The sequence below is a fragment of the Euphorbia lathyris genome, chromosome 5 (genome assembly GCF_963576675.1).
Source record: "Euphorbia lathyris chromosome 5, ddEupLath1.1, whole genome shotgun sequence".
In the NCBI taxonomy this organism is placed as follows: domain Eukaryota; kingdom Viridiplantae; phylum Streptophyta; class Magnoliopsida; order Malpighiales; family Euphorbiaceae; genus Euphorbia; species Euphorbia lathyris.
Genome location: NC_088914.1, coordinates 65,772,476 through 65,789,976, shown reverse-complemented (window position 1 = coordinate 65,789,976; position 17,501 = coordinate 65,772,476). Strand labels below are relative to the sequence as shown.

The 17,501-nt window shown below is 37.0% G+C and overlaps 2 protein-coding genes across 2 annotated transcripts; one reads left to right on the top strand and one right to left on the bottom strand.

Annotated features, from left to right (window-relative positions):
* The first annotated feature begins 1,221 nt into the window (after nt 1-1,221).
* Nucleotides 1,222-8,030, top strand: LOC136228645 (uncharacterized). Its single transcript, XM_066017094.1, has 2 exons — nt 1,222-1,925; nt 7,068-8,030. Exons 1-2 carry the CDS (start codon nt 1,248-1,250, stop codon nt 7,791-7,793), a joined length of 1,404 nt encoding a protein of 467 aa, XP_065873166.1. The 5' UTR covers nt 1,222-1,247; the 3' UTR covers nt 7,794-8,030.
* Nucleotides 8,031-9,182: 1,152 nt separating this feature from the next.
* Nucleotides 9,183-10,724, bottom strand: LOC136230412 (transcription factor bHLH93). Its single transcript, XM_066019478.1, has 4 exons — nt 10,016-10,724; nt 9,735-9,917; nt 9,493-9,660; nt 9,183-9,420 (listed from the first exon to the last, which is right to left on the bottom strand). Exons 1-4 carry the CDS (start codon nt 10,664-10,666, stop codon nt 9,334-9,336), a joined length of 1,089 nt encoding a protein of 362 aa, XP_065875550.1. The 5' UTR covers nt 10,667-10,724; the 3' UTR covers nt 9,183-9,333.
* Between the last annotated feature and the right edge of the window lie 6,777 nt (nt 10,725-17,501).

Here is a 17,501-nt window from a genome sequence, read left to right as displayed (position 1 = left end):
TCTACTTTTTCAGCACTCTTCGTAGCATTCATTTTGGCTTATATGTATCGATGATCTGTCGTGTTGTCACTGTCACTTGCATCTGGTTAATCTGACATTGCAAGAATGAAGCAATCTTTAAGGAAGTTTCTCCTTCTATTCAGCACTCGAAGATCACCCTCTTTCGAATGATTCGAGAGTCCTTTGCCACTTCTAAAGGTTTTTGCTCTTCGCGGAAAGATGTTGTTATCTTATCCTGGCTTCTCCTAGGCCGCCTCCTACTCCCAACATTATTTCGGTCCATTGGCTTAAACCTCCTCCGGGCTGGGTTAAAGTCAATGTGGACGGCTCTGCTTTTGGCACTCCTGACGAGGCAGGAGCGGGAGGTATTTTTCGCAACTATCGAGGTTTTCCCAAAGGTTGTTTTGCTTTTTCTACCCCTCATTCTCTTGCTTATATGGCTGAATTGAGAGCCGCTATTTTCGCAATTGAACTTGCTTGAGAGAAAAATTGGCATCAGTTTTGGGTTGAGTTAGACTCAATGTACGTAGTTAATCTGCTTAGACATCGTTCCATGGATGTTCCTTGGATTATTTGACAAGAGTAGTTGCATTGTCTCAGCGTTTGCTCTAGGATGAACATTCTCTTTTCACACATCTTTAGGGAAGGAAATAGAGTTGCTAATGAATTAGCAAAGTTTGGAGTCTCTTCTTCATTGATTAATTGGTGGCCTTCAGCTCCTGCTTTTTACCACAAGTTTATCAATGATGACATTTGTAGTATTTCACACTTGCGTTTTCTTGACTTTTCCTATCTTTTCTCCTCCCCATTCTTTTTGTTTGTTCTCATTCCTTTTCCCTTGTTCAAACACTCACTTTTTTCTTTTATTAATATATTACGGGTTTGTCAGTTCTTGGACCATAGGCGTTCATCCCGCCCAAGTTCTATCTCGTCCCAATTTCTATCAAAAATATATTGTTTGGTTTTAGAAATGCTATAAAAAAAAGCCAATTTAGAAATATTTATTTTTCCATATTTTTCAAATAATCCGTGAATTTGATATTTTAAAAATAAAAATACTATTTTTTAATGTTTAGGTGAATTTACCATTTAAGGCTCTTATTGGGCCATAAGCCTTTTATCCACTACCAATCTAGCGTCTATCTGAAGCCCAATTTGTAAATTTCCCTTCCAAATTTGAATAGCTCCTTCGTATCCCAACTTTCCCTCCCAATGTGAAACAAATCCACACTACCTGCTGCTACGAAATGCGAAAACTGAGAAACTCCATTACAACTCCTTCATCAGCACCCACAAACAACACGCCAATTACTCCTCTCCGTCGATCCCCGAGACTTCTCCATCAAACCCCCCAAGATCTGAACACAGTCCCCCCGAAACCCTCAAAAACTCTGAAAAAATCTGCACAGAAACCCTCTAAAAAAGCCTGTGCAAAGTCTTTACCCCCCGAGACTCCACTTAGAAGATCTCCACGATTGAGCTCAATTTCTGAGGGAATTTCAGATCTGAGGCGTTCTTCAAGGCTTTCTTTGCTGGGAAACATCAGTGGCCATGATGGGTCGAAGAAGAGAAGTGATATTAGGTCAAAGAAAATTAGGCATTCTTCTTCAGTTGAATCCGAAGATACGAAAGGGGATTTTTTGAATAAAGTAAAACAGAAGGTGGGTGTCGGTTCATGTGATAAAATTGCGCGGAAAAGTGAAAGGACTCAATGTTGTGTGGATGTTAAAGTGGTTTGTGGACTTGGAGCAATGAATAGGACAGAAAGAAATCAAGAGACCAGGGTTACTAGGAAGAGGAAGAGAGGGGAGAAAGCTAACAAGGAAAGTGTTAAAGGGTGGACAAAGGAGCAAGAAATGGCGTTGCAGAGAGCTTACATAGTGGTCAAGCCTACTCCGAATTTCTGGAAACGAGTTTCTAAGCTGGTAATTCTGCTTACTTTGACTCTTTGAATTTCATCCCAATTGTTTTCCTATGCCATGTAATGGTACTAATCCTTGGGCAGTCATAATTACTCTTGCAACATTTCCCCTTGTGATGTTTTGATTCTTTTATGGGTGCTCTCTTGTGTTTCTTTTCTCTGTAGCAAGATACATGAATTGAACTATTTGGTACAGAGAAGCTGTTCACTATTCTTATGTTCCTGTAATTGTTGTAAAACTTTGATTATATCAGTGCAATTATAAGTAATAAACTAAGATGAACATACAACAACAACAAAGCCTTAGTCCCGAAATGATTCGGGGTCGGCTAACATGAACCATCATATAAAACCGTGAAAATCAAGTCGTGTCAGCGACACAGATTCGCTCCCTCCACTCCGTCCTATCCACTACCATATTTTCCTCAATTCCCAATAAACTCATATCACTCTCGATCACCCTCCTCCAAGTTTGCTTAGGTCTTCCCCTACCCCTCACCACTACATCCCTTTGCCACTCTTCGGTTCTCCTAACCGGCGCATCAAGCGCTCTACGTCTCACATGGCCAAACCACCTTAGTCGGTTTTCTCTCATTTTATTCTCAATAGATGTGACCCCTACTTTTGTCCTAATTATTTCATTACGCACCCGGTCCTTTCTCGTGTGACCACACATCCATCTCAACATACGCATCTCCGCCACCGACATCTTATGGATGTGGCAGTGTTTCACTGCCCAACACTCCGTACCATATAACAATGCTGGTCTAATTGCCGTCCGGTAGAATTTTCCCTTCAATCTATTAGGCATGCCGGGATCACAAAGGAAACCCGTAGCACTCTTCCACTTCGACCAACCAGCTTTAATCCTATGAGCAACATCTCCATCTACTGCTCCATCCGTTTGGATAATAGATCCTAAATACCGGAAGCAATCCGAGGCCTGAACAACTCTCCCATCTAGGATGATTGTCCCTGCCTCCCTACTCCTACGGCCGCTAAACTTACACTCCAAATATTCTGTCTTACTTCGACTCAACTTAAAGCCTCTAGATTCTAGAGTTTGCCTCCATAGTTCCAACTTCATCTCCACTCCTTCTTTCGTCTCCTCAACCAACACAATATCATCTGCAAACAGCATGCACCATGGTATACCATCTTGAAGTGAACTTGTTAGTTCATCCATAACGATGGCAAAAAGAAATGGGCTTAGTGCGGAACCTTGATGCACTCCAATCGTAATAGGAAACTCTTCAGTCTTCCCAACACTAGTACGTACACTCGTGCATACTCCCTCATACATGTCCTTTATGATGTCAATATATTTCCGCAAATAAAAATAAGATAGTTGGATTAGTTAGGAAAATTGTTTATAACTTGCTAGATTTATTTTTGCTATTATTTTTATTCGTTATAACTTGATTAATGATGACTATTTACATGTACATGAACATGCCCTTTTTAGCTAGTCTAGTTACTGCCTCTCATTATATATAATGTCAGTTGCTAATGAGACACAATGTTTGTTCTGAATTAGAGCAATCATAGTTGCGAAAGGCGAGCCGAGGCGATAAGGGCAAAATATCGCTTTGAGGCGAGGCGACCGCCTCTCGCACGTGAGGTGACAAAAGAATTAGAAAAACACAAAAAATAAAATCATAACTCAAATTGACTAGTTTAACTTCTAAAGTTGTAAAAAACAAAAAACTAAATCATTAATGCGTATCTTAGATCATTTGAGCTCCCTGCCTTGATTTCTTGCACATACTTCCAACAAGGATCCGTTCTTTGTATAGCTTTCGATGTATTAGAATTACTAATACTCATGAAAAGCCTGCAAAATTCAGGCAGCATAACACTTAAGAACTAATAACTAATAATAAACTTAACAAAACAAATAATAAACTTGCACAACACAACAACAACTAATAATAAACTTGTAAAAACTTCACAAATTTCATAAAAGTTTGGGCAGCATAACAATTAGAACGAGTCATAAAAATTTGGGCAGCATAACACTTAGAACCAAGAAAAGTAAGAGAAGACGAAAAGAAACTAAGAAGATGGAAGTAAGAAATAGAAGTTAGAACAGAGCAGAGAATAGAGAAAAGTAAAGTTGTTGAAGTATGTACCTTTTAGATCGACTGTGCTGTTGGAGGAGTTGAAGTGAAGTTGTCGAAGTGGATGAATTAAGCTTGGAGGAGATGAAGTCTTCCAACTGGACACAGAGAACCCTTTCTTTCTATCGCAATCGCACAAACTGTCTGATTACAGTTACTCCATTTTTTACCCTAAATATCACCTGAGACCCAAAGGCGACCTAAATATCACCTGAGACCCAAAGGCGACCTAAATATCACCTTAGACCCAAAGGCGACCACTTCTCGCCTGGAACCGCCTCTCGCCTGCGGTGGAAAGGCGGTCACCTTTCGAATTTCGCCCACCTTCCATTACAGAAGGCGATGGCTTGATCGCCTGGGCCGCCTGTAAAGCTGCATTATGAAAATCTTTAATTGGACTCTAAGTCCAGCTCCATCTCTTTTTCCATTTGTGGTTGATGTTATCATTGTATTGTAAGAAAAAAAAAGGATAAGGTACAAAAATACCCCCAACGTTGATAAGAAAGAGCAATAATACCTTTAACGTTAAAAATGGTACAATTAAGGGTCTAAGGTTGACAATTTGGTCCAATTTTATCTAAAACTAACAGATCTCCCTAGTCATCTAATTTTTCCATTCATCTCCATCAAAACAAAAACGCAAAAACTCCAAAATCCTCTCCATCGGAAACTAAAGCAGAAACTCAAAATTTCCAAATGAAATACACAGTTACATAAATCTTTTATTATATCCCAACCTCCGGCAAATAAAACATATAGAAATTTGAATCGATCTTTATTATATCTTAGCTTTCCTGCCAATAAAACATGTAGAAATTGGATTCAATTTTATTCATGGAAGAATTACCTAAAAGTTCCATTTTAGAGAGAGAAGAAAACACAACAACCAATTATGAAAGTCCATTAAGTAATCAGTTGCAGGCTCACTGTTCACCGCCATCAATTTTTCCAGCAAACCTTCTAAAAATATTGGATCCAAATTTTTTCACTTTTTCAAGTCGTCGTTCATCGATTTTGCAATTATGTTTTATGTTCTGGTATTTGGAAGCTTAAAGATGGTAAAAATATCATAAATGTACAGATATGCAATCTACGTGAATTACAATCATCGGGTTAGGAAGAGGGGACTTAGATATGCAAGACACCTGAAGGTAGAAAGCAGAAAAGTTAACTATTGGCACAGATCTGTTAGTTTTGTCTAATATTGGACCAAGTTGTCAACGTTGGATTGGACCCTTAATTGTACCATTTTTAACGTTAAGCGTATTATTGCTCTTTCTTATCAACGTTAGGGGCATTTTTGCACCTTCTCCAAAAAAAACATAAAGATTAGTTGAAGAGCAGGACTATTGAATACAGAATCGTTGATCTTTTGGTGAAGATATATTTGATGTTACTATGTTCTTTTGGAAGAAGAAAGTCAAAGCTGAAGCATAGCTGCAATTTTCTTTTTCTCATCTTTCATAGTCAGTATTGATTTTTCATTTTTTTTCCTGGATTATAAATCATTTTTCAATAGGGTTATGCATTATTAATTTGTTTTATTTATTATGTTTTTCTTTTTTCTTTTTGCTATTGTGTGATGAATAATGGTTTGGGTCACTTTATATTGCTTGTGCAATCTCTAATTTTGATGTTGGAATTTGATCAACATTTAATAAACTTATTTTCATGTCTAGCTCCTTGAAACATATCATGTGTCTCACATAGTTGTTAAAGGTGCGCCTGAGGTGTGCCTTTTGCAAGGCTCTTTGTCCTGCGCTTTTTAACCCCCGGGCGAGGTTCTATTCAAAAGGAGCTCGCCTTGTTCGCCTGGCCTGGGCTTCACAGGTACACCTGTTTTACATAATGTTTGATGATTAGGTTTTTAATATAAGGTTGATTAATCTCAACCATTTATTCTGTTTAGTAAGCATGAATCTAAACAGTTGATCTTAAGTTAAAAAATAATAAGAAACATAAAGAAGGGGGGAAGGGGAAGAGTAAAAGATGTAAACTTGAAGCAAAAGTGTTGCTTCCACCTCAGGTGTTAAGGCTAAGCAAAAGGAAAACGTAAAAAGCAAGTCCTCGTGTAAGAGCTAGGCCATCTATGTCACTTAAAGATGAGGAGGATGAATATGGAGACGAGGAAGTTGGAGACGAGAAGGATAATGAAGAGGATGATTATTAGTTTTTCTTTTCTTTTTTGACAATAAATGCTTCTTATTTTATTAGCATTCGTTAGGTTAATATATAGTCTAATATTATGTTTTTATGTAGTTTTGTCTTGTTTGTATGGTTACAAGCGTGTTTTTTAGTTCATCATAACTTGTACTTTAACTAGTAATAGAGTATTAGCGACATTATTATCAAATATTGATACTTAGATTTTGTATATATAAAGGGCGGCCCGGTCGCACTACGCGTCCCCGCTGAGTGAGGGTCCGAGGAGGGGTCCCACCACAAGGGTGTACTGGGGGCAAGCCTTCCCCTGCCAATTTATTTGGCAAGAGGCCGCTCCTAAGACTCGAACCCGTGACCTCTTGGTCACACGACAACAACGTTTACCGTTGCGCCATACGTATATTTTTTTCATTTTCTTCACCTTTCGTTCATCAGGCGCGGGCCTGAGCCTTGCGCACTCTAGGACCCTCTCGCGCCCTAGTGTGCCTTGCGCCTTTAATAACTTTATACTTTTTTAGACTCGTCTTCTCAATATTTCACTGCTTTATTATCAATTTTTTCAAGCTTTTGATCCATATTCTACTCCCAGTATTGGAGTTGATAATGTAATAGGAAATGATATGTGCATGTTGATCATTTAATAAACCATCCTGGATGAGAAGAATGCTGTACATCAATTATGGGGAAATCTCGACATCTTCATTTGAGCATTTTATAGAAGTTGATGCTTGCAGATAATTTTGTATTGCTTTGGCATTTGAAGTGTTTAGTTATCTCCTTTTACATACAAAGTCAGTTTCCTTCCACCTGTGATATTTTCTTTAAAGAGTATTCATTTTAAATATGGACAATATCAATTGCAGGTGCCTGGAAAGTCTGCAAAGGATTGCTTTGACAGAGTTCACTCTGATCATATGACTCCTGTTCAACCTTTGCCACGGTCAAGGGCAAAGAAAATGGACTCACCCCTTGGGTGTTTTTCGCTCTCTGCTAGCGGATTGCTGGGGTCGGCAAGTGTGAAGGTTAAAAGGTTAAGTCGTTATAAGCAGAAGAGTCATATTGCACATAAAACTGCTAGGCAGTTGTTGCAAAAGCATACTCGTCTGGACCTGAATTGTGAAGCGGACCTGTTCTCCGTCCTCGAACCTGATGTAAACCCATCTGAACCAGATTCTGAGTTGAATAATATTGTTTCTACCCCAAAGAAGCAGCAACAAAAGCAAGGCTTTCTGCAGCAGTGTCATGAGAGATCTAGTCAGGAAAAGAAATCTAGATTTAGAACTTCAAATGAGATCGATATTCTTAGTCCTCCGGTATTGAAGCAAGTAAAGAACAGAGCTCTGCATGAAAAATATATTGACCAGTTACATTGCAGGGATGCTAAGAGAAAGACAGCTTGTGCTGCAGGAAAGGAAAACAGTAGCCAGGCTAATATTCCGAAAACAGATATGGTTAGAGCTGCAAAAAATGCTCTGGTTTCTGATGCAGCAGATGCTATTAATACGCTCCAACATTTGCACACAGGCGACTCTTCAGATGGTGATGATGATCATCTTGAGACGGATGATGATGAAAATGAAGATCTTTGACAACTTTCAGTAAACACGACTTGGGACAAAGTTTGCCAGAGATTTAGCATTTTCGTATTGCTAATTAGATCTGTCCTTTTACTGCTGTAGAATTGCTGATTTTGATCCCTTGTTTTAGAATAGTCTTGTCCAACACATGTAAATTTTGTTTCCAATACTTATTTTAGATTTTTCAGAATTCTCTACCATCCATATGGCCTCGGTATAGCAATGCAAAGGGTTCTGAAATTGAGATTATGTTGGCTTTTGACAAGATAAGTTTTGCTTGTGGTGAAGCATCTCTTTGCAGTTTCAGGTAAAACATTCAGACAAGTATATCAATGAGTTTTAGTTCAGGTATTACTAGTTTCCAAGGCTGAAAATGTGAGGTTGAAATTTCCCTGAGCAAGCTCTCTGAAATTTCTTCGCAGAATAGGTAAAACATTGTTACTAAGATGTGAGATTTTGTCCTAATTTCTGTCTCAATGCTTCTGGGGGTCCCTATTGTTTTGTAATTTTGTGATAATGTTCACTAGTTTCAAATATTCTATTTCTCATCAGTACTGAAGTGTTCTTTGAAACTTTGAATCTTAAGAGAATAAATGATAATAATGGCTAGAAGGACTGAGATGCCCTTTTTCTATTTTGGGAAGTATATCCTATTTATTGGATCGAAGTTAATTCGATACACGCTGCCTCGGCTGTGCTACCGAAGGTTCTGGGGAAGTCGGAATAGGAGAGCACTCATCTTGGGGTGGGCTTACTACTTAGATGCTTTCGGCAGTTATCCGCTCCGTGGTTTCTCTGTCAATGAAAATATCTAACTTAAGTGATTAATTAGAGGCCTTTTCATTTGGGAAACCTTAATTTGTTGTGTTCTCATTTCTACTACTTTTTACTCTCTTTAGATTAGCTTAAACATTCTTGTTCAATGGGAATATACTTTTTTCTTGAGCAGGAAATTAAGTTTTTGATAAGTGTAATTTTATTTGCATATTCAAAATTAAAAGTACATTCTTTCTTTCAATCGCAAAAGCAATATGAATCAAGTTGTTTGAATAAGTGCTATTTTAAGACAATTGTCAAATTTTTCTTCTTTGTGTCAATTGTTTGCTTATTTTGGTCTGTTAGATTTTTATTAAGATTTTGGGACAAAAGGGTCACTATCTTTTCTATTTGTTAATTTCAATTATTGGTGTGGTTATGTCTAATAAATAACACATTAATGTAGCCATCTCTTATTTGTCTAAACTTGTAAATATATTTCTTGAAAAAGAATATCAGCCATTATAATTATTTCTAAATTCTGTACAATCATTCCTCAAACATTCCTAATCTCCAAGGAATTTAGAAAAATATTATAATTATTATCCATTTCTAGATCACGCATTGAATGATATCTGTTAGATGAGGAACACAAACGGGCCACACATAATTGATTAATATAATTAAATGAGCATATGATATAACTTAATAAAATAAAAAACATTTATTACAAAATTCCTTCAACAACATACATAGAAAGTTCCATCTCTACCTCTGACTAAGGTTATTGTAATATCTAAAGACATCTTCCTCCATACCCAGCAGTCCTAAATAATGCTTGCTTTATATCTTCTGGAGTTAATATTGTTCTCTGCTCACCACCCTATAACATTAACACACTCTTAATTAGCATAATTAAGCAATTAATTACAAACTTAATTAATTAATTAGTTACCTCTGAACAAGAAGCTTGCATTGAAAAATCATTGAAGCAACTTATAACACACTGCTGAATCTCAAGGCCTAATGCTTCTAATGTGTTAACTGTTGACAGCAGCAATCCTGGCTTTGATGAACAGCAGATATCGATCCGGGTATCGGTTTTTCTCCTCTCCACATTAAACTGATAAATCCAATTATGTCAAAATCATTAACCAAATGCAATTACTTAATTAAGTTTTGGGATCTCAGAAATACCTTAGGGGAATTTCTCACTAGTGCTTCATTTGGCTTAACCTCCTTTAAGGTGTTAATTAAGTTAGCCTCATTAACACCCTCTTCACCTTCTTCTTCTTCTTCTTCTTCCTGCAACTTACTAATCCTGTCAAGAAGTTCCTTCATGTAATCAATGGTATCTCCAAGGATTGAAGTTCTGTCCATCTGCTAAGAAAAGATTGAAACTTTGTTAAAAAAATGATGAATGCACATTAATTAATTGATTACCCCTCTAAATCTCTAAGAAAAGATTGCAAATTTACCTTGCTGATCTTAGGGACTATTGATCTTAACATGGAAAGGCGGTCATTCAAACGCTTTCTTCTTCTTCTTTCTGCCATTAAATTCTTTGAAGGCTGTCCATCTAACTTCTTAGACTTGTTCTTCTTATTATCTCCACATGAACCCATATTGAAAACTTGAGCATTATGAGTAATATCAGTAGGTTGTTCCATCTCAACTTTGCAGGTATCAAATTCAAAGTTATGATGAGTTCCATCTTCAAGCATTGATGGGAATGGAGGAGATGTGTTAATCTCAGGAGGAGGAACAGAAGAAAACCCATCAAAGAAAGGATATGTTTGGTCATGAAAAGGGTACTCAAAAGTAGGTTCAGAATGAAGGAAGGATAAATTTGGGAGTGTTGAGGTGTTTTGATCTAAGTTCCAGGCATTAGAAAAGAGTTCATTTTCTGTTGAAGGGAAAGTAACCCAAGTTTCTCTTCTTGGAGGCTCAAGTAATTCATCTAAGAATCCATGTTGGTGAGAAAGTTCCATGCTTTCTCTCTCTAGAAAAAAGAAAAAAGAAAAGAAAACGATTGAGTGAGTTTGTGTAATCTTAAGTACATAAACTTGCACCAAGTGGAGAGGGAAAGAATATATAAACACTATTAAAATGATTCCCTCTTCAAACATTCATTATAGTAATCTATGGATCATACTTTATGCATATAACAAGCAGAAAATAGGGGTAACATGCCTATTCTTTCAATTTCACTTGCTTTTGTTTTTATTCAATTCTTTGAACTAACATTATTTTATATACTAAATCCTTTATTTCTTAATATTCCCTTTCTTTTTTTCTTTTCTAAATAATGGATAACATACTAGATATTTCCCGGTCCCACTACCGAACTGAAAAATTGAGTCGGAGACTCTTTTGTGACGTCTCTAATCCTATTAAAAAAGGAATCTTATTCTCGTGAAGAGAGATGTAATGTAGTAATTTATAAACAATGATCTCATATCTTATTTTAATCAATATTTAGATGAATAGATATATAGTGAATGATGTTTTTTTTTGTCCGCCCGTGGACGGAACCTTTTGACTAGTCAAAAGAATTTATTCGAATACTTTCTTTTATGGCATTCCGAGAGAACTCTCATTCTCGTGAAGAGAGAGATGCGACAAAGTTTTTCCTAAATAATGAACTCATATCCTATTCTATCTAGTATCTTTCTTGTTAAATGAATATAGATATATACAGGATGGTATTTTTTAGTAACATGTGTGGACCGAACCTTTTAATTGACCAGAAGGATTTAGTCGGATACTTTGTTTTATGACATTCCCAATCTTACTAACAGAGGAATCTTATTCTCGTGAAGAGATATGTATTAGATGATATTTTTTGGTCACCTGTATGGACCGGGTCTTTTAATTAGTCGGACCAATTTAATCGAACTTATAAGATTCCTAATCCTGCCCAGAGAGCACTCTTATTATGTGATGGGTGTATTCCTAAACAATGAGCTTACATGATATTCCAATTAAAAACCAGCCAATAGTATTTTTTTTGCCTAATTCAAGGGGGAATATCCAATTTCATCAACAATATAAAGTGTAATATATTATTAATAATATGGACATGAGAGGCTAATTATTGATATATATTTTTTACCGAAAATGTATATTATAAGACAAACATAATTATTTAATCCCATACCTGTACTAGGAGACCACAGTCAGCATGGACTTAAAAATACTGTGGACCTCTGTTTTTTTTTTTTTATTTAATTTAAACTAATTATAAATTTATTTATAATTGATGTTTAAAATAATATTGAAAATCCAGCTTCAGTCCATGCATGGCAGCTAGGTAGGTAGCTAGGTGGGCAGTGTCCAGAATAAATAGAAAAAGTAAATGAAAATTACTATGTATGCTATCCAATTTAGTCTATAGATTCTTCTTTATATCAAATATATATCTCTCTCCATTTCACTTTATAAGAAAAAAAACAAATGTACAACAAGACTATACTCTATATTTAGCACATGTACATTTTTTTTAATTATTAAGACTATAGTACATACATATAATTAAACTATTACATATGGGCTAAATAATTATTTTAAAAGTAATACCAATTATTCTTAAATCGAATCAACTTATAATTTTTGTACTTAACAGGTTTAAAATTTGATGCTTGTTATGTATATTTTTATACTTTCTACACACCTTTATTTTAAGTTTAAGAGATATTTTCATATAAAATTATATTGGCGATAATAAATATTATTTTAAAATTTAACTCTCTATATATATATGTGAGACAAGACGAAGGAAAAAAAAATATTGGTAGGTTGGAGTCCCAATATTTACTATATAAACTTAGTAGCCAAAAGGTTTCTGATTACTGTTGATTCACCTTTTCCATACGCAGGGATGGGAAATATGGCTGACTCTCTCTGTATCATACTAATTATTTGGTATTCATTCTATTTTCTTTATTATATTCTAAATCTTGTAACTTTACATTTATTAATATTAAAATTTAAATAAATAAAAAAATCCTTATAAAAATAAGGAAATAATGACCTAGAAGTCAGTGCTTGATCATTTAAATTTTAATGTGAGTATAATGCAAGTTTAGAAAAAGAATAGAAAAATATAATTTAAATACCTTACTATATTATAATTTATATGGACTGTGCTTAAAACCTAATTAGCGAGTGAGTGAAAAAGTAAAATATTTTTACTAAAGAAAACTTACTGCCAGGTTAAAAGAAATAAATATAGTGAGGCAGATTATTTACTAAAATATAAATGGGTAATGGCCTCATCCTGAGTAAACAGAGTAAAGGTAGTAGGGTTTTCTTATTTCAAGATTCCCATCCTTCACCTTTTTACTCCTACCTTGTTAATTACTCTTCACTGTAGTACATATATTGTTTTTTTTAAGTTCAAAATTTAATCAACAATTCATAAATGTTATATTTTATACTTACATATTAGTATAAGAAATTATATTGTTATTATTGTTTTAAAAAAAAATTATTGGTAGGTGATCTGTAAATTTAACCTCTTATTAATAGGTGATCTGTAAATTTCACTTTAAATCCTTATCGAGGTCTGTGGTTTACTCTGAAATTGTGATGAGGGCATCCTTCCTCCAAGCCCGAGCCCGGAGCTACGAGGCGGAACACGGGAGAATCCACCGAAGGAAGGCGAGAGCCAAGATAACCAACAGAGCACACGGGACGTGCCTAGCAAGACGCGAAGCGTGGTGATCCCCGTTTCCGAAGGAGTGTCAATGAGCTCAGGGACTGATGCGTCCCCACCTAAGGTTAGAGATGAGGACTCACTAAGGGATAAGTGTACCCCGTCGTTATCAAGTAATAAATTTCTGGTTTAAGTCCAGGTTATCGTCCACAGGATTTATTTCTGCAAGTACCGAGCTACTCAATCTCGGATGTTATCTAGGCTTAGGGGGTTTTGAGTTGGTTTGTTTATATTAATCTACTCCTAGGTTGAATTATACTAATCCTAGCTAAAGTATCTAATTCTAACTAGGTTATCTAATTCTAGCTAAGTTATTCTACGCCTAACTAAGTTACTCTACCCCTAATTGATCTTTTACCAATGCAATTAACCGAATGAACATGAAGGGATACGATGATAATGAAAATAGGATGTTTAAACAATTGAATTGAAACTAAGTCACTTGTGTCCAAGGCGATTAACCCGACCTATCCTCCTAAAGTCCCTAGTTCGTGATTCCCTTGTAAGGCCGAAACTAGCTCTAAGGCTCAGTAATTTGGGCTTAATCTTCTATAGGGTTGTCAATCCTATAGGCACTGACTATGTCAGATTCAGCTCGCAATATGTGCCAACCTAATTTTGGGATTTATTGAATGAGTTAAACCAATCAGACAAAGCGTAAGACAAAGATTGAAACATCAAAACAATTGAATGAACAAGAACTATAATATATATATCAAAGATGGAAACATTGTCACGAAGTTACAATAAACCTAGAATTCATAGCATGTATCAGAGGCTAGACAGAATGTAAAAGAAGAAAAATCCCTTTCAGGGAACCTGTCTACCAATGCAGGCGTCTTTCTAGGATTTAAGGATGGAGCTTGAGCAATCCTCGGTGAACGGAGCTTCGAAGGTATCTTCAATGGAGGTTTGAAGGATATGGAGGGGGTGGAGAGGATTTCTCAAGGTGGAAGCTAAACTAATTACAAAAGTGAAAGATATTGAATTACAATTGAAAACCCCTATTTATAGATGCGTCTCGGGCCTCGTTTTGACCTATTTTCGTGTCCTAGTTGGTGTAGGAAGACGTGGGCCCGAGCGTGGCTTCGTGGGGGCGGAATTGGTCTTTTTGACCAATTCCCGCAGGGCTGCTCGCCGAGCAGGGCTGCTCGCGCCGAGCAGCCCCCCTGCTCGCCGAGCAGGCGCCTGGTGGCCTGCTCGGCGAGCAGAAATGGCCCGTAGGGCCCTGCTCGCCGAGCGTTTTCGCCCGAAGCGCGCTCGATCCAAGCTCGATGAGTTCCGCGACCTTTTTCGTCCGACTTCACACCTGCACACGCATAAAAACTCTGGAAAACATTAGTCCAAAAGCCAAATTGATCCGTCAATCGCTTATTTTGAGCAAACGCTTCGTTTGGTGCGACGTTTGACGGACCAATTAGCTTCAAAAGATAACGGAATTCTAATACGCATGCTATTTCGGCCGTATTTGCCTAAATTGATTACAAAACAAGCCTAAACGACGAAAAGTAAATAGAATGTTCTCAATTCCTAACTTACTCACACAAAAGCATTTAAATGCGAGAATTGCTCGCTTATTAGCCAAATAACCCTAAAAACCGTCCTAAAACCGTACCCAAAGATAGGGGTTTTTGACCCCTATAAAACTTCCTCGCACTTAAAACTTTACTTGTCCCCAAGTAAACTAAAAAAAACTAAACCCGCCATCACAAGCAAGCTAGAAAACTTCCCAGTTTGACTAGGTGCTTGACATAATTTCGAGCATCTGTAATTACATGCATTCGGAAGTACAAAGTAGAGACACGATATCCAAAAGCCGCATTTCAATTATCATGGGTTATAGTTTTAAGCAAATGGACACATGTTCAATTAAACGAGCTTGAGGGGATCGCTAAGTAAAACACCTCACCATAGGTAGTTCACTCATTCACACAATTTTTGGTGGCTAAGGTGTTTACTCTCGGCTTATGTTCTTGCTTAGGATTACGTTGATTTTGCACGTTCATCCGAGTTCCTCTACTATGCTATATGACTCCGATGATATCAAAAATAGCCTCTAATTGGGGTTGTAATGTGGTTAGAGGGTTAAAGGTACAACAAGGGTTAAATGTTCTAGCGCTACAAAAACGGAGTTAAAATGGCTTTAGCAAATATGAAGTGACTGAGCTTTTTATTCATCCCTTATTTTTTTCTTTTGGGATGTTTTCTTGAGACGTTTTTTATTTTTAGGAACTGGGGAATGAAGTTTTGTTTTCCCTTTTGTTCGTCTCTTTTCTTTTCTTTTTCTGTTTTTCTCTCCCCTTTTTTTCTTTTTCTTTTTGGGATAGTGATGCTCATTCACTTCTTAGCCTTTTGGCATGCTACTGTAATGCCATAAACAAAGATAAAGCGCTAGAAGAAAACAAAGGCTCAGTTCGAGCTTTGCAAAAACAAGGGTTAAGTGGCGAACCAAGTTGTGGTTCGCAAAAACGGGTTAGAACGAAAGAAAAATCTACAAACTACAAAAATGTCGGCTCAAAGGGGCTTCCTAGAGTGGATGAAAAAGAAAAACAAGGTAAAGAAAAGGGTTAATTCTAATGAGGCTGATTCATCGTTTATCATCTCAAATCATTGCATGTAGGTTCAACACAGTATTAGGTGCAAAATCTGTAATCTTCCACAAGTCAAAGCATTCACACAAAAAAAAGTCAAGAAAAAGAGCTTTTTGATGTTCGCTCTTAGGCTCAAATTCAGCTCACAATTCTTTGGGTTTCAATTTTGTGTTTACTAGTTTTCCCCAAACTCAAGTTTAATATCACATGCCTTCAATTCTTAAGTTATCTACCTAAGTAATGATTTTAGCATTTCTTCAAAAGTAGGGTCTAAATGCAAACTGTAGCTCATGCTTTTACAAATACAAGAGTTGTGTCTTACGCCTAAACTAGTTGTCATGCAATTTTAGATTCGGTTTTCAGCCCTCAAAGACAAATAACGAAGTTTAGATTCGAAGGAGGTTCACGGTTTTAGGTCCTAAACATGCAAAAACATAAATAAAGCAAAAAAATAAAACACCAAAACGCAAACCTAAACTAGACACGACGCAACAAAAATTTAAAAATTTATACAATTTTTGTAAGATTGTCTACCCCTCCTCCTCACACTAAAAATATGCAATAAGTTCCAACATTGCATCATAAATCTTGAAGTACGAGTGTAAAGAGTTAGGGTGGAAAAGACAACTTACTGATCGGCCGGGGGATATGGCCAAGGCATGTTGTAGCGCTCGCAGTAGTCAGCCGCTACGTATTCAAGACCCGAAAGCCTTCGGTCCATATTCTGTTCAAAGCCTTTGGTCCATCTGTTGAACAGTGTTAAAGGTCCGTAGGTTCAGATCCCGCATTTCTGCCATCATGGTGTTGATGGCTTGGAACTGGGCCTCCGTCCCCGACGCTTGGTGTTCCCTTTGGTCTCCTGCCGTCGCAGGTTCTTCTTCCTCAGGTTCTTCATCCCTTCTTTGTTGTGGAACTCATGCTCTTTTTCTTCCTCCTCCGCTGGAGCTTGCTCCTCCAGTTGGGTTCCTGTTTAAAACTTCTTGAAAAGTAGATTTCCCCAAAAACTTGAAGTTTAGCAGAGTAGGATAAATAGCAATTTCGGGATTATCTAAATTCTTGAATTGGCTCTCAAGTAGGTTGGTAACTAGGTGTCCAAGACCTAGGGAACCACGTTTTCTACTTGTTTGGCTTGAGAAGCCTTCAAATATGGCCTTGATATTGTCCACGGGTTTGTGGTTGGCCACACACCATAATATGAGCAATTCCGTCTTTGAGACTTTATTGCTCTCATTTTTGCCCAATAGGTTGTGGGCCATAAATTTGTGGACAAGATTGAGAAGTGGGTCTAGGAGAGCGATTGGGCTAGCAGTCTGGGAGTTAAAGTCTGATATGCCTGTGAGTTGTTCCCAAGCAATATCTTTTGTTATAGGCTTCTCAAAGTCTGAGATCGCCCCTGGGTGATTATAAACTCCCATTAGGGCTGCTAGCGTGGTAGCATCAAGGCGGTAAGGTTTACCGTTTAGCCTAAAGAAATGCTTCCCACCGCCCAAGGGTAGCTCCTTTTTCCAAGTTGTCAAGAATTCTATGGTAAAATTATGATAAACCGGAGTCTGGGTTGTGGCTAGTCTATACCAGCCGTGGAATTTGAGGATTTCGTTGAAATCTTTTTTTAACCCTAGACTCGATAAATAGGCTTGATCGACAATTACATGTGTG